Below are 23,973 nucleotides of genomic sequence, written 5' to 3'. Positions count from 1 at the left end.
CACCTGAGATTCAACCCTCTGATCAAGCATTCTGAATTATGCAATGCAGATAATGCGAAACTTTTATACAATATTTTGGATCCAATGTTTTCTAATTTAGTTGCCTTTCTACATTTTAGTTTTCTGATGACTTTTTCTGCCTTGTGTACTGAAAGACAGTCTTTATTATACTACTGGTTACTTTCTAGAACTCTACCTAATTTAGGTTCATAAAATAATTACTCCAGATATTCAGAAATCTTTATCTTGATTTTTTAACATCACTGCTATGATCTCATTCATTTTTTTCTTTTTGAGTAATCTCAAAACATTTTACTCTTTCAGCTTCTAAAATATTTTGCTACCTTGTTGATATTTATTTTTGAATCTTATAAAACCTTTAACTAAATTGTTTCATGAATCTTTCTAAAATCTTTTCAAGTGGTATTACACCTGTGATGATGAAATTCATCTAACTAACTGACATCAATTACAAACATCCATGCCCATGATGGGATTTGAACCCACAATCTGTAGGTTGGAGAGTAGGTACATTAACCAGAGTGGCAAATCACTAACAGGGACCAACGTGTATAGAACCAGAGGCAAAAGTAAGTCTCAGTTCAATTTTCCATTCTGAAATTTGCCTACATCATTTGAAAGTGAATACTCTAGCTAATCAATCTTTTCTCTGATCTCTTGAGCCAGAATAAATAATCTTACACTTATTATTTGGAAGAATAATAAGTTTTAATGATCCAAGTCTCAGTAACACCAATCATATTGATGTAAGTTCAAAGCTTGTCAAATAGCAAAGTTTTAAAACCTAGATATTCCTGAATTTGTTTATAATCATGGCAAAGATCTTTCTGAGGCCAGATATATTATTATTAAAACTGTTGTTTTCAAACAATATCAAAGAAATTTTTGTCTTTGAATTTATCAGTTCTTCAACATTATTTAAGCCAAAGAATTATCTTTATTTCCAGTTGTAATACCTAGATATTTAGACAAAAGATTTCTCCTAGTCAGGTTAATGTTATGACTACTACAGTTCGCTTACAAGATGAAGTATTACCATACATCTGTAAGAATTACAAAACTGACAATGATAGTACACAAAGTTCATGAGTCCAGTTGTTAGGATAGCTGTTAACTGCTTTGTCAAACAGAGAGGAAGCTGTGTGGAGTGGCAGCTGTGGGGGGGAACTTACATACCATCACTGTATTGGAAATGGCAGTTGCTTGGTGAGAACTCCTGCGTTGTAGACTGCCTCAAGGAGAACTGCAATTCTTTCAATCACTGGATGGGAAATCTCTCTCTCTCTCTCTCTCTCTCTCTCTACCCCAACACCCTATTATGAGCATGGCCATTCATACTGATGCTAGAAAGTGGCCCTGTACTGAGGACTGGAATTATCCCAGCTTCTTCACTTTTCCCAAATCCAGATATCTCATAATACTGGAACTTTTCTGGTATCCACTGGATTTGGGCAGATCATTGTAATTGAACTGGTGAATTCTGTGTGTTTATGGGCTGACCCCCCCCTCCCCCATTTGGAGTGAGTGAAGCTGCTGTAGCTTGCATTTGTTTCACTATCTATTATCATCTCATCCTCTACACTGTCGTCTTCTTCCATAACCACCTCTGTTTAAAGTTATTGGTCAGGCAACTGATCGATATGTCTTATAATCACATCTGTTTCTAATTTTGATTTTGTCTATATATGCCTAAAGATCTACTTCCCTTTTCCAAAATTTTTGGTGTTACCATCACCTATTTCAAATGAGGACAAAGCCAATCAAACTGATATTGCCCTTGTTCATCTTCCCACAGTTTTCCTTTCTCTTACTAGTTGTTTTGTGAAAGTATCTGGGGTTTTACCTAGCAATGCTTGAAGCCACCTTCCCATTAACACTTCTGCTGTTAGTTTGCTCATTACTGTGTGCAGTGTTGTCCTCAAAGCCAATAACATATCAGAAAAGTTCATATTCCAATTTTGTGTCTTGAATTTCTTCAAATGTATTTTTAAATTATGCACCATTCTTTCTGCTAAACTATTTATTCATGGATAAAGGTTCATGACATGGTTTTAGCCTCTTTTCTGAAGATTTATTATTTAACAACATGCTTGTTTTCTTCTTCCTTCTTGATGAAGCACATATTTTTCTAAATATACTTGTTTTATAGAATCAAAACACAGCTTTCATAAGTGGACAGTTTGATGAAATGTTTTCCTCTTTGATGTAAGCATTTTTGTTTGCTGCTAATTTGCTGGATGTACTATCCTTTCCTAGTTGATTTCTTCTATGACGTATTGCTTGTTGACATAATTTCATGCCATTTCCTCTACTATAGTAGCATCAAGAACTTTTTTGAAAATGATGTTAGGATTACTTAAATTAAGGGGATATTAAATCCCACATAGTTTTAAAACCGAATAAGAAACTCAAAGATTGGAATCAGAGAGTTTCTTGCCGAATATAGTAAACTATAAAGTATCGGCGACACTAGCGTTAGCCAATGCAAGTGATCCTAGTACGTAGTACAATACCGGACGACTCGTTGCAAAGGTGGGGGAAGTTCAGATCGCTATTCTTAGGTATTTTCCATAATGTAAAACACATTTGCTGTGTTAATTTAAGTAATGTTTTCATTGCCGAAATGAAGCTCTTCATACTTAAGTAAATGATGTTAGGATCTATTAACAACCTTTGTTGCAGCCTTTGACTGTACATGCCCCAACTTAATCTAACAAGTTTTCTTTCAAGTCGGAAAACTCACAATGTTCACCTTAGTTTACATAACTCAAATATAATTCATTTGCCTTTTGGTCCCAGCAATTAAATTAATCTTTGGACAAACTTGCACAGACATGGAGATTAAAATGATCTGACAACAGCTTAACTGTGTCATCATAGGTGATGTCACTTACTTGACATGGCTGTGTGAGTGCTCAACTTGGTGTATGTCTTTTCCCCAAGCAGAATAAAGAATTTTTTTTTCTCCTTGTTTTCTCTCTTATTTCACTGACAATAAAGTAGCATGAGTTGCTCTTTGTATATTTCCCATGAATCACTGAAACCAGGCATAAATTCCACTACCTGTCCTACTGTGTGTGTATTGCTGTCATTTTACTTGCAGTTGCTTGTCATTGTTGACAGAGCTTTACTTGTATCCTTAACCTTGATCTGTAATCTTTATCTTGTTCTCCACTTTTATCTGGATCCCATTTTAATGATCAGCTATTATGATTAGTACAGCAGAGGTGGCAGAAATACAGGTTTATTAGTATTAAGGTTAAGTTACAACATGAAGTATTCTAAAATATGCAAGATGCTCAAGACTAATGCATGACATACATAGTTCACAATCAAATTATGGGTAGTAATGTCATTGTAGGAACTCTAACACTATAGAATGCCTTGAGGAGAATACTCAAGAATTCTCAGTCACTGAACAGGAACTCTATTGTTCTATATTCGACTACTAACTCTCGCAAGTAATGCCATACTGCAGAAGTCACTGCAGCTTAACACAACATGAAAAACAACCACCACCACTTCATGATACTCAAATAGGATTTCTATTTAGTTCCAAGCTTTGTTTCTTTGGTGAATACTACTGCTTTCTTTTTTTTTTAATTTTTATTGCTTTCTGATACATTTGGAATCTTGCTTAGTGGTATGTGCATGCCTTTAAAATGGAATAAAACTGAAAAGCAAAATTAAGCTGAGAAAAGTGATTTTTCAATGAAATATAAGTATTACTGAAAGATGCATTTTGAAGATCTGTCCTGAAATGTACTCTACCTGAAGTGAATATATGAAAAACAAACAATAAAAGTTAATTTAAACAACCGAAAATACACAACCAAACAATACATTAAGAACTTCAATAACAAATGAATCTGTGTGTGTGTGTGTGTGTGTGTGTGTGTGTGTGTGTGTGTAGTAAAGAGGAATCATAATTGCATGTTAATGAGAGGGAATGAAAGTAACTTGAAAGAAGATGGAGAGAATTTTAATTCACTGTGTTATGCTTGTGAAAAACAAAACTGTGACTTCATTGTTTCTATTTAATGCTAGGTAGCTAGATCCACCAAGTACTCTCTCAAGCATTCTGATTGCTGTACCTATTTTATACACATAACTTTTACTGTTCAATCTGGTTTCCTAATAAAAACAGGAAAGAACATATGTAACCAGATGATACACTAGTCAGTATGAATGCGCCTGATTAGGTTTATATTGTCATAACACATGTAAGGAATCATCCAATATAAAGCACACAACCTGATCAGTAACTGTACTGAACTGTGGGAAAGGTAAGAATCAGACAGATCAAAAGCTTAGTCAGTTCTCCACACCACATTCTTTATAGACCACTTGGAGGTGTTCTTCCAATATATAACTATGTCCTTTGACAGTTAGGTTCCAGTTTCAGGTACTTTACTCCAAGGTCGTTTTTTTTTCCTTCCGAATTTCAAGACTACATGATTAACTAAGTATAAAAATTATTAATTTAAAATTTTTATATAAAAACTGTCAATGATTTACTAAAAAGAATATTTAGCTAATAAATTATTTTTATACATGCAACAATAACTATAATAACCCACATACAGTGACATTTCTTCAAAAGTTTCAAATAGTATGACAGATTTAAGCATGAAGTACACAACCCTACCTGGCAATCAGGGAACCACATACACATTTCTTTGTGAACCTTCTTTCCTAAAACTGTTCTTGTACAACAAACAGCACATTCTCTTCTTGGTTCTGCTTGCTTTGCAGTAGGAGGTAGGCAGTAACAACAAACAGAGGCAGTAACAACAGCCTCCATTTCCTAGACACACTCGTCACCCTGATGGAATCTTGGTTTTCTCAGTTTATAAAAAACCCACCCATACAGGCTGGTACATTCACCAACAATTCCCCTCCCCCCCTCACAACAATATGGAGTGGTGAAAACACAATACAACAGGGCTAAACTAATCTGTTCTCTAACAACATGGCCCTAAACACTGAACTAAATCACATCCTCAACACTTTCTCAGCCAATGGCTACCCCCTCCCCTCTGGAAAAAAAAATTGAAACCTACAAACCACAACCCCCCTCTCCACAACAAGGATTGCTCTAAATCCATCACCATTCCTTACATCTGAGGCACCTCGGAAAAAATTGTCAAAATCTTAAAAAAACATGACTTGACCTCCTGTTACAGACCATATAGAAAATTGGCATCCCTTATCCGCTCCACTAAAGACCAACCACTTCCCCCTAGACCTAACTGGTGTATACCAGGTCCCTTGCAGCTGTAAACTGTCTTACTTTGGCCAAACAGGCAGGACAGCGAATATCAGAATTTCTGAACACAAGGACTACATCCGTTTTCACAAGTACAGCCATTCTGGTCTTGCAGACCATGCTCTGGATACATGTCACAGAATATGGTGGAAGAAAGCTGCAGTAATATAGCAAATACAAATTCAAAAGACTATTTATGGAATCAGCCTCAGCCCTAAGAAACTCTCCAAACCTCAACAAATTTGGTTGTATGAGACTGCCCCAAATTTGGGAGGCCTACATCAGTAGACCTTCAGCCCAACGGCCAAGAACATCTACTTAGCCTGCTAGTAGGTGTTCTAGCTAGTAGGTGACTTTAATTTCCTGAAGGTTCGACCTTCATTAAGGTCATCATCTGGAGTATACAGACATACATAAACACAAGCTACATTACATTTCAAACAGTATTCCAAAGTGACAATGATTTGATCAAGTGTTATTCTATTGTCCTGAACTCTAATTGGGGAAAAAAAAAACCTACAGCAAAGCTACATCCTATTTATAACATGGTCAGAGAACAAATTCATATTAATACTTTTAACACAGCAATAGTGATGGCCTAATCAATAATTTAACATAAGTGTTTGTTGTATTAAACCTAAGATCCTGGATCACTACAGCCTTAATTATAATTTATAATGAGCTCTTAGAACAAAAGGTTATGTAGGATAGAATATGTGCTATACATATTCTTGGGATTTTTAGACCATCATGCATGGAAATTTATAAGGCAATATCTGACACATGCAATATATAACTGCATACCAAGAGTTAAGCTAGTAAATAGAGTAGGAATGAAATCAATGAACAGTGAAATCTGCATTGGAAAAGAAAATACTATGTAGGAGGTACAAGACAGTTGGTGAGGACTGGATCCATGAAGAGTATAAAGTTCAGGTTAGGAAGGAAAAGAAAGAAAAGTATGAAGGATGAAGGAGTTAATCTTCAATTAACCTTGGCTGGTCAGGACGATGTTAATTCCAAGGAATTCTACTGCTACATGGTAAGCAAGAGAAAGAATAATTACGGCAGTTGACACTGGAAGATAGTCATGGCAGCAGAGTGACTATTGCAAAAAACATAGTGGAATTATTGAATGAGCATTTTATCATGTATATCATACTGGTGTAAATGATGCCATGCAATATATAGAAAGAAGGCAAGTTTAAGGAGAACTAGAAGTGAAAGAATCAGAGGTGTATTAGGTGTTAAATGGGTTAGATGTTAATAATGCTGTGGGAATGGATGACATATTGCCACATATTTTTAAGAAATGTGCACAACAGTTAGCTATGTCCTTGACCTGGTATTTAACGAAAATCTTGCAATAGATAGCATTCCTAGGAAATGGAAAGAAAGAAAAATAGGAAACTCCACAAGCATGGTTCTAGGATGGAGGTTTCCAATTATAGACCAGCCTGTATAACTGCAGTTATAATCTAGGTGTTGAAGAGATTGGTTAGGAATGGAACACAAGATTAGGTCGATAAACATAGTATTATTTATGATGGTCAGCATGGATTTGTAAAGGGAAGGCCTTGTTTTAGCAAATTACTTGCATTTTATGACAAGGTGATGAGTGTGTTAGAAAAGAGAGAATCATATACAGTGATATTCTTGAACTTTGCAAAAGTGTTTGATAGACTACCACAGGGTTAGTTCGTGTACAAGCTGCTGGTTGAAATAGATAGTGTATTGGTTAGAAGGATTGGAAATTCGCTCTATGAATGATACCAGCAAGTTTTGTATGATGGAGCAGTGTCTCAATAAAGGAGGATAACCAGTGGTGTGCCAAGGGTTCTGTTCATGGGTCCTACTGCCTAATTTGTTTTTATATGATACAGCAATCCCTCGATTAATGCGCCTCCGATTCGTGCGTCATTTTTTTCCTATACCCAAATTTCATTAGTGTGCCTCTAAAATTCGATTAGTGTGCTAATTATATACATCTTAAAAATTTTTTATCTATACTTTTTTTATGGCTAACTATTTTAAAAAAAATCACTCACCAGGAGAGCTCAAAAATGAGAAAGATTGAATGATAGAGATAATGTGATGCGAGATTCGAAAGAGTTGAAGTGGGTTGGATGAGGCAAGAGATGAAGTGGATGCGGAATGAAATTAAGAAAATTTGGATGAAAATGATTAAAACAAATCATGTTGGTATGAAAGAGTTAACGAAAGACGAGCGAGTGGCGTTGTATGGTGACTCCATTATTAAAGGTGTGCTTGATGAGAGGATGCACAAGATATGTTTTCCAGGTGTAAAATGAGTAGAGTGACTGGGTCATTGGATATGAGGAGAGAGCGAGCAAAGGAGTTGATGGCTTTAATGGGTATGAATGACTTGACAGAGGACAAAGAGCATGTCAGAATGGATATCAGGAGGCTGCTTAGACGGATAAAAGAGAATAGTGTGACAGGAAGGGTAGTAAGCATGTTGCCTAGGAATGATTATGGTGAGATGAGGTGGAGAGCAAGGATTATGAATGATATGTTAGCTGAAATGTGTGAGGAGAAAGGAGCAAGTTTGTTAATGTGTGGAATGAGTTTGAAGGACAAAGTGAATTATATAAAAGAGAGAGAGATGGACTGCATTTGAGTGGTTACAGTGTAAGTCACTTGGAGAGACTGCTGCTGGAAGGTAGAGAAGTGAGTACAGAGAATGAATCAGATCAAGTGGGAAGTGATGTGGAAAAGCAGGAGAGTAAGACAGGAAAGATTGAAGAGGTGGTTATGAATGAGGAAGTGGGTGTGGACAGGAAAAGAATGGGATGACCTGGGATCAAGAGGAACAGTTGGAATTGAAGAGGATTCTAAAACAAATAAGCAGAAAGGGAAATGGCCCCAGTTGAGCATGGAGAGATCACATCAAATGAGTGGTATCAGTGGAACTAGTCGTAGATCCAGGAATGAGCTGTTGTGTTTGTATACAAATGCTAAAAGTGTAAGAAACAAGGCAGATGAAATGGTTGCAATAATAGAGTCTGTTCACCCAAAAATTGTTGAAATAAGTGAGACATGGTTAGATGAGGACATCCTGAAAGGAATAAAGATGGAAGGGTATGATGTGTTTCGTGAGGATACAAGGGATAAAAAGGGAGGGAGAGCACTATTGATGATATAGAAAGAATTATGTCCATAAAAAGTAGAGATGCAAGAGAGAAATAGTGCCAGTTGTTTTGAGGCAGTATGGTGTGAGATAGAAGTGAAGGAATGAAATACTTGGTTGGATGTTGTTATAGACCAGCAAATGTGGATGGTAGTGATAATGAAATGTATGATCAAATTAGCCAAGCAAATAAGAAAAGAGTGATCATTATGGGTGATTTTAATTATGGCAATATAGATGGGAATGATGAGATAGCAACTGGAAGTAAAGAAAATGAGTTTCTTGCGTTTCTGATGGATAACTACCTTAGACAGTATTTAACAGAGGACATACGAGGATTGAGGGTCTTGGATTTGGTCATTTCATCACAGGATGTAATTATAAATGAGGTGTCAAATCATGCACCAATCGTTGAAAGTGACATCAGGTGATTACCTGGGTTGCCAGCAGTGTGAAGACCTCTGTGAGAAAAGGGTATATGTGGAACTACAATGGAGGTGATTATGAAGAGCTCAGGAGACAGCTTGTGGGTGGAGCATAAAATGAAGAGTTAGCTGGAAAATAGATCAATGCAGCTTGGGGGATTTTCAAAAACTATCTAGCAGATGCAATGTCTAAATGTATTCAAATGGTGAGAAGGTTAAATAAAGTAGGTGTGAAATCGATGAATAAAGAGATTAAGCATGCGATACAGAGAAAAAGGGCATTATGGAGACAGCATAAGAGAAGTGGAAATAACCAATTCCATGCGGTTTACAAAGACGAGGCAAGGCGGGTAACTTGGTTGGTGAGGGTAGCTAAGGTGAGGTATAACAGCAGTTAGCTAATGAAGCCAAAAAGAATCCTAAGGAGTTCTTTCAATATGTAGCCAGCAAAAGAAAGAATGATTATGGAAGGATGACAATGATTGGAGAAAATGGCATAAAGACAGCTGTTGCAGAAGGTGTGGTGGAGATACTTAATGAGCAGTTCATAAAGGTCTTTCAATCTTGTGAATGTGACATCACGGAGAGATTGAAAGCAGTTGATGATGGGGCGGAGAGACTGACTGTAAGTGAGCAAGAGGTGTATGTGGAGTTGAGCAAACTAGATGTTAACAAGGTTGTCAGACTTAATAATATATCACCACGTATTCTGAAGGAACGTGCCATGGAGTTGACGCTGGCCTTGACATTTTTTTAATATGAGTCTTGCACTTGGTCAAGTCCCTAAGATGTGATAGAACTCAAGCATCAAACTATAGGCTTATCTGTGTGTCAAGTGTCGTGGTTAAATTGGAGAAGCTTGTGAGAACTAGGATCCAGAATTGGGTTGACAACAATGGTATTATCTTTGATGGACAGCATGGATTTGCTAAAGGGAGGTCAAGGAAGCAGTCTCCTTACTTATTACAGTAAGGAGACTGCTTCCTTGTACCGAGGAGAAGGATACACGGTAATATACATAGATTTCGCAAAGGCTTTTGATAGATTACCACATGATAAGTTGATAGTAGTCAAACTAGAGCGGATGGGGTTGGATATTAGATTAGTGCATTGAATTGGAGACTGGCTATCTGATAGGTATCAACAAGTTGTGTATGGAGGAGCTCAGGTGGTCTGTTTTAGGGCCATTGTGTATGGAGGAGCTCAGGGGTCTGTTTTAGGGCCATTACTTTTTAACTTGTATATTAATGATATTGCTGATGATTTGGATGGAGATATTCAGTTGTTTTAGATGATGCAAAGTTGGGATGAACCATGAAGAGTAGAGAAGATGTTGTGGCCTTACAAGAAGACTTGAATAAATTGAGTGTGGGCATGGAGATGCGAGTTCAAAGTTGCAAAATATAAAGTTTTTTAAAATTTGGAAAACAAAGATGGGATGCAGAATTTATGCTTGGTGAGGATATATTGTCATAGGTGGAGGAAATAAGAGATCTGGGGATGATAGTTGATAAGGATCTGAAATTTATGGGACACATACCCAAAATTGTAAAGACAACACAAAAGCTTCTGGGAATGATGCAGAGGACACTTACTTGTAGAAGTAGAGAGATTGCTGTTCCACTGTATAAGTGGGATTGTAGTTTTAATATTAACATGTTCGCTGCCAGGCTATTTCGTCATAGTTTGTTCCCATACGCCAAGCAATTTCACTTCTTCAAGGTCAGTACGGGTAATCTCGTTGCCAGTGGTAAGCAACATACGAGTATACTCATAGTTGGCTTGTGTGGAGCATATACAGTTTTGCTGCTAGCTCCACAAGCCAAGCATTTTCACTTCTTCAAGGTCAGTATGAGTAATCTCGTTGCCAGCAGTAAGCGTCATACGAGTATACTCGTAGCTGGCTTGTGTGGCTCATATACCAACTACAAGTATACTCGTAGTTGGCAGCAAACGTGTTAATAAGCGTAAGGTGTTGCATTTTGGAGTGCAGAAATATAAGACTGCATACTATATTGATGGTGCTGTACTGCAGGAAGTGGATGAGATTTAAGATTTGGGAGTGATAGAGGAGAATTGTCAGTACATGGAATGCATTACTGGAATATGTTGTTAATGCAGGAAATGTTAATGATTTTAAGATTCAGTATGACAGATTTGTTGACATTGAAAATTTATTTATCACTAGGTTAGACTATAATAGATTTAGTTTAATCCTTTATCCCAGTGAGAGCAAACAAAGTTTGCGCCTGAAAATATCTTCAGGACTGAAGATATTTTCAGGCGCAAACTTTGTTTGCTCTCACTGGGATAAAGGATTAAACTAAATCTATTATAGATTTGTTGACAGTTGAATGAACCTCCTACAATGAGTCTGTTGACTCCATGGAGGGTGTAATTTCAGAAGCCTCTTTAAATTTGTGCTCATACTACGTTTTAGTGTGACAATGAACAGGTGCTTTCCAATCAATTCTGTGTAGAGTATTCATGGCATGATCAGAAAGGCCAGATTTACCATAGTTATTAAATGTAATGTTTTGTTTATGTGGTATACTCCATGATGGGCCACAGAAGTTGATCCTTGGAGAAAATAAGTTCTTTAATTTTGCAGGAGGTTTAAAATGGTATTAACATATTTCTGTAGTATTCTATTTATTTTATCATATCCCTTTAATGCATGGAATGGCTACAGTTTTATTGTAATCTAGTTTATTTTTATTATTAGGTGCAGTCTTATGACAAATTCCATTGTTGATAGTATTTTTGCTGCATTTTTAAGAAGGTATTGCTGATAGCTTTAATTCATGCTGAAGTGCTTGCCCATTGGAACAAATCAAAAAGCCCTTGTCTTTTAGTGTATGTGAAATTAAAGTAATTATTCTTAACATCGTTGTAATTCCACAATTTATCAATATGAATGCTGATCGCCGTGTAACATTAAAGGAAAGGATTCTCATACTCCATGGAGATTTAAAGCATAAGCGGTGTACACCATTATGGTAAGCTAAAGATATGCCTTTCTGTTGACAGTTTCTTCACTTGGTTATACCATAAATTAAAGATGCTACACAATTATATTCTTGGTTTCATCCTTGATCCAAGTGTAAGCAAACAAAGTTTGTGCATGAAGTACCTTCATGACTGGGGCTACTTGTATATAGAGGCTAATCACATCAATTTCCTTAGTATCCCATAATGCAAGGCACATATCCTTATGGATATGTATATTGCTATGCATTATGGGAAGGGGCACTATCCAGACTGGTTTGGTCTTTATTGAGGCTCTCATCAGTGGGAGCCAGACCCAGAAGAGATACTAGGGTTGAAGTAATGCAGAAGCCATATAATAAGGGGTAATACCTTTTGACTACTTGCCTATTGCCGGCCTGGTTGGCCAAGTGGTTAGCATATCCGCTCTCCAGCCAAAAGGCTGTGGGTTCGAATCCTGCCACGGGCATGGATGTTTGTGATTGTCTGTGAAAATAGTGGTGGCGCTGGTGTAGATGATGAAGGTAGTTGTGGTTAGCAGAGTGGTGGAGACGGAGAGCTGTAGAGCAGGTGCCCTCCCTCAATGAATCTTTGAACTCCCTGGAGGTGTTATGTAATAATAACAATAATATAGGAAATATATGACTTCTGCATTACTTTAAGAATGTTTGTGTCAGTCTAGCAAATGTTGGTATTATGCCTGAATCTTCAGCATATATAAATTTGTAGCCATATTTCTGGGATAAAGTGCAGGATTATAGGAATAACAATTAAAACAAATTTAACTTCCAATATTTCATTAAAATCATATATCTTTAACAAAAAGTAAATCTGATGTAAGCGCACACAAAGGAACCAAAAAGTAGTGTGAAAAACTCAAATTACGAAGTCTAAGAATCTAAGGACATTCTTTGGGTGCATTAACATTGGCTACAATAGCTGTGCAGGAGATCTACTGTTCATATTCAGATCTTGGAGAGTGTCACATCTGTATTCCAGCATACAGAAAAATAGGAAGACTAGAAACTGTAAGAAATCCATCAAATCACATTCATGGTCAATAAGCAGATCATGAGTTAGATACCAAACACAAAATTAAGTAAAAAATAATCACCATTATCACCATCCAATCAAATAGAAATCTGAATGTTTTTTTCTGGAAGCATTAGAACATAATACACTGTTTTTCCCAAAGATGTCAGATATCTACACAGTGAAATACTGGATTTTAAATATATATTCTTTAGTTAAGTATGAGAGGCATGTGTAGCTCAGTGGAAGTGGTGCTTGTATTCTCTATGCTAGGCTGCCTGAATATAGATTTAAGTTCAAGTCTAGTAGCTGATTAGAGGAACTTTTTCTAAGACGTTTCTTTGATTGGTTGCCAAGTTAGCTGATCTCTACTAGACAAGCGGGTTTTTTCTCTCAGAAACTTTTTCTCCCTGTTAGGGTCAGTTACCAAGAGATGGTAGCCTTTGTTTCCCCACCTATTCATTGGTTGCCACTTATAATTAGTGAGAGTCATGGGCCAGCTATCTCTGATTGGCTACCGATGGAGATTGAACTGCTCAATAAGTCTCCAAAAGCTAGATAGTGTTAAAGGGCTTTGCCTACTCCCATATAAGGGAATAAAATGCATTAGCTGATTTTTTTATTTATTTTTTTAGTTAAGTGTGAATTCTCCAATTAAACTAAGAAATATGGATTATAATTATATATAACAATTATGTTGCTTATAATCAATGCTTAGCCCTCTGAATATACTGCATCATATGAAATTAACTGCTAACTGAAGTTAATATGTAATTACTATAATGTTAACTTGTGAGGTTTAAATAAATGACTGGATGCAAAGCATGACAGTAAAAATTTAATAATGTAAATAATAGATAACATAATTTCAAATGCATATCATGTACATATTATGATCAGATTTATGTCCACAGCCAAAACAGAAAATATCTTATATTCCTAATCTGCATACAAAAAAAGAGAAAGACGGACATGATTTTAAACAATGTATAATGCGATCTCTCTCTCTCTCTCCAAAAATGAACATTTGAAATTAAAATTAATTTTACAGATAAATAAATGATAATTATTTATGTTAAGTACTAACTTTGCAAACTCCGTCACATGAGAGAGATAAAATGGCACTCTGGTGACTCCGAACAAAAGGCCAGCTATTATGGACAAACGTTATGTCACGAATAATGTTGGTGTGCAACTTAAAAAAAAAAGAAAATTATTTTTAAAAATATGAAAATTATTAAAAACAAAATGCATTTACAAAAAAGGATATAAAGTTAACATTGCATATTTCTTCAATAACCAAATAGCTATTTTACCTGCTGTGGTATGTCATTCATAATTAATTAATTGATGCTCACCTACAATATCATTAATTAAGAGAAACAATTCTTCATAATAGCATTTTTATACACAGTCATCATTCATTATCACAAGAGCCATTTTTTGGAATATGTACCACAGGTCATCATTTTCTGCTTGACACCCGTCACAAGGGCTTCACAATTGTCATTCAATACATTCAAGTACAATATTTCATAATTAGTTTCTGATCAACAACTTTCTTCAAAAGGACCTCATTTGTCAAGTGCATGATTTGATCAGTTATTTTACATTTTAAAAAGCATTCTAAATCTTTTTTTTTCACCAAGTCATTTCATTTCATAAAACTTGTTCTATTAATCATCTCCGATTCTGTATAAATGATAACACCATCTTAAGTTAATTCTACTTATCAGTCTTGAATATTAAAATTAATGATGTTAAGTTCAGTTAAAATGAATAAAGAATGAAGGACTTAACAATTAATTCTTTATTAGTAGAATTTTAACCTATGTATCATAGATTCATCAGTACAAAAATAAAAGCCATGAAGCTTTAGTAATATAATTAAAAAAAAAAACATAAGAAAGGTGAGCAGATTCAATAAACACTATTTCCTACAAAAGAGATAAATGTAGACAATCAGACCTGTTCAAATTATGACAATGTAATAATATTTCACAGCTTTTCTTTATAACGACTTTCCATAAGAATTTACTTTTGTACAGAATCTTCTTCCATAAGAACCTGTTAAGTAGAAATGGCATATTCTATAAGGACTGATTGCTCAATGTTCGTGATACTTGATGTACATTTTCTGTTCTTTAGAAGATCAGCAACAAAACAGAGGCAGATCTCCCAGATTGTTCAAAATAAGATAATCCACAAAAGCAAGTAGTCTGGAAGATGCCTGTAAAGCTTGAAGAAACTTATTTTTAGATGAAGAAAGAAAAGTTGTGATTTTCTGGCCTGAAACAATTCAACATGAATGTTAAGATGCGTGAGAATTTAAGCAATGCATTCTGTAATTCCTTTGGCATAATGGAGTAGAATGTAAATAATTTCTTCTTGAGCCACAGAGATAGAAATCCTATAACTATTGAATGCTTTGTTGACAAAGGTCTCATTGAAGCTATTAACTAGTTACTTAATAGCTTTAGTGAGTTGATTTAGTTGAAAGTTGATTTAATATATTTTAACTCTTGATATAAATCATCTGTAGAACTTAAAGTATGAGGATGATGCATTAAGGTTTTAATAGTTCTCTCTTTCTCGATAAGTTGACTACGCAGAAATATAATGTCCAATATGAATTTTCTTCTGAAATATCAAAGTGAAGACTGCTATCCTTCTCACGAAGAATTACCAGATTTACACAAAAAAAAGCTGACTTGATCACCCCCCCCCTCTTTCTAACGTGAATTGTATTGTAGGTGAGCATCAATTGCAGTTCCAAAAACCCTTCCACCTTAATTTTTTTCTGGATATGATTTAACCCACAACTGGCCATGATGTTTATAGATGTCTAGCTAAATCTGAATACGATTCTGTAACACCTGTTGAATAACATGGATAAGAAGGGCAATTTGATCTCACTATTTCATTCACCTTGGCCAGTAGGGAGGCTAACAGCTTCAGAAGGAAGGAGATGATTACTACAAAAATATCTGTATAAATGCCAGCAGCAGTTGAATGCCTATGTGAAAGAGTAATTTGGTAAAAAAATAGGTCATTGATCTCATTAGTTGGTTCAGTACTGAGTCAAGAATATTTAGAGAGCTCTATGGGGAAACAAACCCATATGCAAGAATGGCATTCGATCAATGGATGGGATCTGTGTTTAGAGGTAAGTAATGCCTTGAGGCAAGGGAGAAAACTTGCCTTTTTAGATGATGAGGAGGTGATACTTGCAATATACTTTTTCCAAGAAGGACTGGAGGTCAGAATTGTCAGAAGAGCATGAAATTGCTGAGACTATAGGCATCTCAAAAGAATGTGTAGGATATATTCTGCATGAAGAATTGCAAACGAAAAGCTTTGCGCAATAGGGATGCTGCCCTTGCTCACAGCAGATCAAAAACACACTTGCATGAAAATCTCTGAATAGTGCTTGGAGCGTTTTAACAAGAATAAAACTGATTTTGTGTGTTGGTTTATTACTATAGATGAGACTTGGATTTACCATTACACACAAGAATCCAAACAGCAGTCAAAACAGTGGACAAAAGCTGGTTGTTCAGCGGCAGAGAAGACAAAGTCGGTTTCATCAGCAGGGAAGGTCATGGCATCAGTGTTTTGGAATGCTAAAGGCATTTTGTTTATTAATTATCTTGAAAAGGGTAAAGCAATAACTGGAGAATATTATTCAGATCTTTTAACCAGACTAGATTAAAAAAATTCGTGAAAAACATCCAGTTTGCAGAAGAAAAAATCATCCTTCATCAGGACAATGCACCTGCCCACAAAGGTGTTTTGGCAATGGGAAAATTAAGGGATGTGCACTATGAATTGTTGGAACTTCTGCCTTTTTCTCCAGATTTGGCTCTCTCTGACTTCTATCTCTTCCCAAAACTAAAACTCTTCCTTGGTGGTCAGTATTTTTCTTTGAATCACGAGGTGATTGCAGCTGTAGAGGGGGTATTTTACAGATCTTACTGAGAACCACTACAGGGATGGGATAATGGCGATGGAGCATCACTGGAATAAATATTAGTCTTAAGGAAGATTATGTTGAAAAATAAAAATAATTTTGAAATTATAAATTCGTTTTCTCATTGTTAGCCTGAGATCTTTTCAGACCACCCTCTTATTACTGTGAATGGCTTCCTTTCATCAGGTTTTTTTTACCAAGATGGGAGTAGTCAAGGATCTGTATTCTCATCCATGTGTTTCCTCAATATACAAAAAAAAAAATAATAATAATAATTAACTAACCTCAAATCTATCCATTCTCAATTAGAATAGTGATAAAGTAGAAAGCCCTGAAGACATGATTGAAAAACAATGGAAAAATCTAATGATGTTTTTGAAAATGCTAAATCTTAGAGAGCTAAAGACATTCATTTCAGCATTGTTAGCAATTATTAATTATTATTAAGAGAGGATAAAAGAATTATGCGGAAAGTTTTGCAGAAATAGCACAATAGGCTACAAAATTAGGGAACATTGAAAGACTGTATGAGATGACAAGGAAAATATGCTCTGAAGAAAAGTAGCAAGTAAATGCTATAAGAGATAAAATGGTATGCTGCTAACTGAAGAAGATAAGATTGTTAGATTGAAAGAAAACTTTGATGAGATTTTAAATGTAGAAAACAATATCTCTGACATAATTAGAAGTTCAATAAAGGTAAAAACTTATGCAAGCATAAATTTAAATATTACATTAGAACCTATATCTAAAAATGAAACAAAGAATGTAACTAAGAAAATGAAAAGCAGAAAGGCTACGGGCAATGATAATACAGCAACAGCAATACTTTAAAATCTCATCAACGTTTTCTTTGATGAGATATTAAAGATCAGTGGCAGTTTATCAGCAGCAATTTCTCTAAAGAAATTGCTGCTGATAAACTGCCACTGATCTTTAACAATGTACTAGAGACTGAAAAAGATATCTAAACAGTGGAAAGAAGTGATGATAATTATAATCTCTTTGAAAGGAGATCTCACTTGATGTGAGAATTGAAGGAGAATTAGTCTACTGTCAGTACCTGCAAAAATGTTTTGTAAAATATTAATAAATAGGATTACAAATGAATTAGAGAAAATATCAAGGCTTGAACAGGTGGTTTTAGAACAGGTGGAAGTACTGTGTATCACATTTTTATTTTAAGAAACATCACTGAACAAAACATTATACCTAAATTTTAGAGATTGTGCTAAAGCATTTGACAGTATTGACAGAGGAAACATCATGGGTAATTATTAAAGGTTATGGAATTCCTGAAAAATGTGAGAATAATCATCATCATCAAATTCCTGCCATGTACCCTCAAGGGTTGTACAGGATATGATAGTACTACATGAAAAAAAATTACATCATTACTAACTTCCTATCTACAATTTTCCTCCAAATCAGTCTGTTACTTGTCAAGACTCCAATATTATCAGATCTTATATTTCTATCACCTAAGGCACTTTGTACCATATCAATCCACCTATATTTTGGTCTTCCTTTGGGTCGTTTTGCTGCCAACCTGGCAGAGAACCCTTGTTTTGCTAATCTTTCTTCGCCCATTCTGTTTAAGTGACCATACCACCTGAGATTAGCTCTGCTAACGCATTCCTGGATGCTGACAATGTCGAGTGCTTTCCTAATATCCTCATTTTTAATATGATACTGCCATTGATGCCATCTGTTCACACCTATAATCTTTCTCAGGACTCTCATATCTGCGGTCTCTAGTCTTTGGACAAGTGATTTACTTCTGACTCAGCTCTCAGAGTTAAAACTGGTTTGAACACTGTTTTGTATACAGCTAATTTAGTGTTCTGACTAATTTCTCTCTTATTCCATATGAATTTATTCAATTGACTTCCTACCATACCAGCTTTGTTCATTCTGTTGTCTATTTCTACATTTAATTTATCATCTTCACTAAAAATCGTGCCTAAGTAGCTGAAATGTTTTACTTGTTCCACAGGTTCTCCATTCACAACACAGTTGACATTTTCAATGATTCTGCCTATTTTCATTGTCTTTGTCTTTTTATTGCTGTCCTTCATACCATATCTGTTACAACAGTTATTCAATTTAGCCAGAGAATCTTGTAGACTTGTAGCGGATTTATTTAGAAGTATAGCATTGTTCGCATAAAGCAAAGAGCTGACATTAACATCTCCAATTTTGATATCATGTTTAATACCACTTTCCTTCATAATGTGATCCATATAGATAATGAATAACAGAGGGGATAATGTACATCCTTGTCTCACACCAGATTTAACATTAAACCATCTTCCTGTACTTCCTTCAATTCTAACTGCTGACTTACAATTCAAATAAAGACTAAGTACTGCTTGATATAATGCCCCATTGACACCATATAACTGTAGTGTTTTGAATAGCTTCTCTCTTGGCACCCTGTCATATGCCTTTTCCAGATCAACAAAACTTAAATACAGATCTTTGTTATATTCCCATGATTTGTCGACTATTTGTCGTAAAGTGAAGATCTGATCCTGACATCCCCTATTAGGCATGAATCCAGCTTGTTCTTCACCCAGCTTTTCTTCCACAATTCTTCTCAACCGTTTCTCAAGTATACTTGCATAGATCTTTCCAGGAACACTCAGTATGGAAATACCTCTGTAATTCTCACATTCAGTTTTATTTCCCTTTTTATATATGGGTACTATGAGAGCTCTACTCCAATTATCGGGAATTCGTCCCTCTGTCCAGGCTTTCTGCACTATGCAGTGCAGCCACTGCAAGACTTTTATACCACCATACTTCAGCATTTTTGGTCGAATATCGTCTACTCCTGCTGCCTTTCCATGTTTCAAGCCTCTGATGGCTTTTTCTACTTCAAGCATGGATATGTATTCCTGACTGCGTGCCTGGTCAGTGTTTTTTTACCACTGTGATGTCATCACTGCTTGTTTCATTTAGCAGTTTTTCAAAGTAATTACTCCATACTTCAAGGATATCTTTTTCTCGCATTTTCATGTCACCTTTATCATCTCTAATTCCTTTTACAGCACTCTTTCCTCCATTCCTAAGCTTCTTCAACAACCTCCAGAATATTTTGCCACCTTCTTGATATTTATTTTCTATATTCTTGCCAAAGTCCTCCCATGACTTTTGTTTAGGTAATTTTAAACAGTGTTTAGCATTCTTGCATTTGACTCTATATTCTCTAAGAGCACAAGCTGACTTATTTGGCAGGAACTTTTGATAGGCTTTCTTCTTTTCCTTAAACTGCCTCTTTAACTTCCTGTGTCCACCATGGAGTTCTAATTTTTCTATCCTTGCAGACAACTTCCCCACATGCCTCTCTAGCTGAATCAACAGGTCTTTCTTCAAGGCTTGCCACTGAATCTCCAAGGTTTGATTCCTGTTCTCAAACGCTTTCATTTTTTCTTCAATAATCTTTGTGTATTTTAGTGTACAGTTCACATCTGAGAGCTACTCAACTTTTATTCACTTTAAAACTTTCTTACATATTATTCTTTTCAATATGAAATTCAGTTTTATCCTGCTCAAGACTAAATAGTGATCGCTTCCAGTTTCAAATCCTCTGTACACTCTGGTGTCCTGAACCAGGGAGAAAACATCACTATCAGCAATAACATAGTCAATGAGACTTTTCTTATTCCTTGCCTCTTCTCTCCATGTGAATTTGTGCACATTTTTATGTTGGAACATGGTGTTAGTAATAACCAGTCCATGTCCTGAGCAGAAATCCAACAAATATTTTCCATTATTATTAGCTTCTCTCTTTTCTCCAAATTTTCCCAAAATATTTTTGTATGTCTCACAATCATTTCCTACTCTACTATTTAGATCCCCAACAAGGACCAACTTTTCCTTTTTCATTGTGTCAGTTGCTTTTTCTAAAGCCTCAAAAAATTCCTTCACTTCTACATTAGTAGAACTTTCTGTGGGACCATAGGCACAAATAAGTCTTGTTGTCCAGTTCTCCGTTCTCATATTTGCCCACATTACTCTACTTGAGACTGACTGCCATTCAAGAAGATTAGCCTCGTATTTTGTGTTGAATACTATGGCTACTCCTTCTTTTCCTTGATTGTCATTGTCTGAATATAACATTTTGTATTTATTGCTCAGAAAAAACTCTCCAGTTTTGGTCTTTTTTGTTTCAGTCACCCCTATTATGTCGATCTGGTACTTATCTAATTCCTTAGCCAGCTCAATTTCTTTGCCATTCAGGCTTCTTATGTTGATAGTACCGATCTTTAACTCTGGTGATGTTGAGTTGGGGTTTGTTTTCAGATTTGTTCCAGTAGCTGACTTTTCGCTGTTTGCCCTGGTTCCCTGGTGAAAACAATAGGGGCCTTGTTTGTGAAGAATGTTGCCTTGAACAGTGCAGGCCCACTTATGTGCGTTTTTTTATGAATGAATATATTGAAGCATTTTTTTGGAGATTTCCGATAATTTGAAAAAAAATCACAGACAAACCACGTAACTTAGAAATATAGAAAAAATTAAGAAAAAGTTAGGTATGTTATGAATGTATAAAATATATCATTTACTACAATAAAGTATACACAAACCTATTATAAAAAGTTAAAATTTATCAAAACTTATGCACATAAACACTTAAAGCTGTGCATGGTGCATTTGCAGTCAAATGTAACATTTCAAATGTAAACATGCAGTGAATAAGATATATGAAAATTGGGTTTTAATCGGTCAGAAATTTGATACAACTAGTAAGAGCCTAGTTTCGCCACATTAACTGGTGGCTTCTTCTGGGATAGATGAATATACATATAACAGCTTAAAACAAACAAGCTTAGATTATGATTCAATATATATAACTAAAAAATGAAAAATATCAAATTCATAGGAACCATACAATACGAATGTATGTACAAATACACAATATTCACAACACAATACAAATACATGGAGCATGGATGCTGGCACTTGGTCAGTCATTGTTAAGCAGGTGCGGCCTATAATTAGCTGCGAAATTAAAGTCTGATGTGTGGAGAGATTTTATCAGTAATTTCCAGATATTTATTATTATTATTATGGGTGACTCCAGGGAGTCTTAGACTCATTGAGGGAGGCCCTCAACATCATGTCCACACAACTATACGACATTCTCACAGTAACTATCATACCTTGCCTTGAACTCATTCACAGTCATAGCACCCACAACAGACTCTAGCAGCTTATTCCACTCATTTACCACTCTAAAAGTAAAGAACCCATCTCTAACACTCTTGCCCAGCTTCCATAGGTGTCCCCTAGTACTCCCGCCACCAGTCCTGATCTCAAAAATATCCTCTGAATTAATCCTATAGAAACCCTTTAGCAATTTGAATGTCTCAATCATATCTCCCCTTTTCCACCTATCAATCAATTTCTGCAACCCACAAATCTTCAACCTGTTCTCATAAGGTTCATTCCACAGACCTGCTATCATCTTGGTCACTCGCCTCTAAATCCTCTCCAACTCCTCCCCATCAAGAAGAAACCTAGGTGACCAAATCTGGGCACAGTAGTCGATATGAGGTCTTATCAAGGCTCAGTACAGAGGTACAATAACTTGCTTATCTCTGCTCGTCAAAGTATTTTTCATCAACCAAGTGAGTTGATGAGCTGATTTAGCCACTTTTGCAATGTGCCCCCTAAACTTCATCTCCCTATCCACCAACACTCCCAAGTCCCTAGCCTCATCAATCTCTTGGAGTGCAGTTCCACCAATGTGGTATACTACTGCTAATTTTTTCACCCCAAAATGCATAACCTTAATTTTGTCGCATTAAATTGACATCCATTCTCCTTAGCCCAGAACTCTAATCTATCCAAGTCTTCCTGCAAGATTTTGACATCTTCTGCATTCATTATTGCCCTACCTAACTTTGCATCATCAGCGAACAAATGAACTGTTCCTCTTAGATCCTCCCTATATTGTTAATGAACGAATTAAACAGCAGTGAATGTTAAAAATACCAAGCAATTTTAAACCTGGTTTTACTCCATTTCCCAAGTAAGCAAACAGACAAACAAGTCAAGTTTGCTCCTGCAAGTGATGCATCACTTGCAGGCGCAAACTTGACTTGTTTGTCTGTTTGCTTACTTGGGAAATGGAGTAAAACCAGGTTTAAAATTGCTTGGTATTTTTAACATTTATTATATCCAAGGTAAAATACCTTCTACTATATATATATAAACAGCAGTGGTTCAAGAACAGAACCCTGTGGCAACACCACTAGTCACAGGTTGTCTTTTGGACTCTACTCCTGAATAAACTATTCTCTGATATCTCTCCATCAACCACCCAACTATCCATCTCACCAACTCTATATACATTCCCTTAAGTTGTAGTTTACAGATCAGAATTCCATGCGGTATCCTGTCCTGCCTTAGCCAGGACCAGCAGTATCTCTGTAAACCCATTACCCTTATCCAGTTCACCCGTCAGTGTATTATAAAACTTGAGCAATTTACTGAGGCATGATCTACCCTTCACAAAGCCATGCTGTCTCCCGTACAGTATCTCATTTTCATCAATCCATTCCTGTATTTTTCCCTTGACTACTTTCTCCAAGTCCTTGACAATGACTCCTGTTATACTGATCGGTCGGTAATTTGCAACAGAGGTCTTGGATCCACCTTTATGCAGTGGAACTATTTTCCCCTCTTTCCACACCATCAGGACTAAACCAGACCCGAGCCTCAGATTAAACAACATGGTCAAGGGCATTGATAATTCTTTAGCCACTTCACGTAAGACCTGTGCCAGTATACCATCCGATCCCACAGATATATTCACATTAAGGTTCTGTAATAGACTATTCACCTCACTTCATTCATCACAATTCCCGTATAAACTAATGGTTCCTTCATTTTTTCAATGTCACCACCTGGATGATATACTCTTGCAAAGTGCTCACTCAGTAATTACACTATATCGACTGATTCAGTGACCTCCTTACCATCGTCATTCCTTAAAATCATTCTACTGTGTACAGTGTTTTTTTTGCTTGCAGCATATTGAAAGAACTGTTTGGGATTCTCTTTTGCTTGCATAGCTAGTTTCCTTTCATAATCGGCTTTTGCTGTTTTT

General features: G+C 35.9%; 1 protein-coding gene across 4 annotated transcripts in view; it reads right to left on the bottom strand.

Annotated features, from left to right (window-relative positions):
- Positions 1-23,973, bottom strand: part of LOC150108853 (uncharacterized) — a 383,408-nt gene that overhangs the window by 124,250 nt on the left and 235,185 nt on the right. For all 4 annotated transcript variants that reach the window (XM_090403785.1, XM_090403777.1, XM_090403770.1 and 1 more), the window contains one exon: positions 13,974-14,081. In XM_090403785.1, coding sequence (XP_090259911.1) covers positions 13,974-14,081 — 108 coding nt within the window. The remainder of the gene's footprint in view (positions 1-13,973; positions 14,082-23,973) is intronic.

This window comes from Typopeltis vanoorti, chromosome 2, assembly GCF_054136105.1.
Source record: "Typopeltis vanoorti isolate ZY-2024b chromosome 2, IOZ_Tvanoo_1.0, whole genome shotgun sequence".
In the NCBI taxonomy this organism is placed as follows: Eukaryota; Metazoa; Arthropoda; class Arachnida; order Uropygi; family Thelyphonidae; genus Typopeltis; species Typopeltis vanoorti.
Note: the sequence above shows the minus strand (reverse complement) of the source record. Positions and strands in the feature narration are given on the sequence as shown.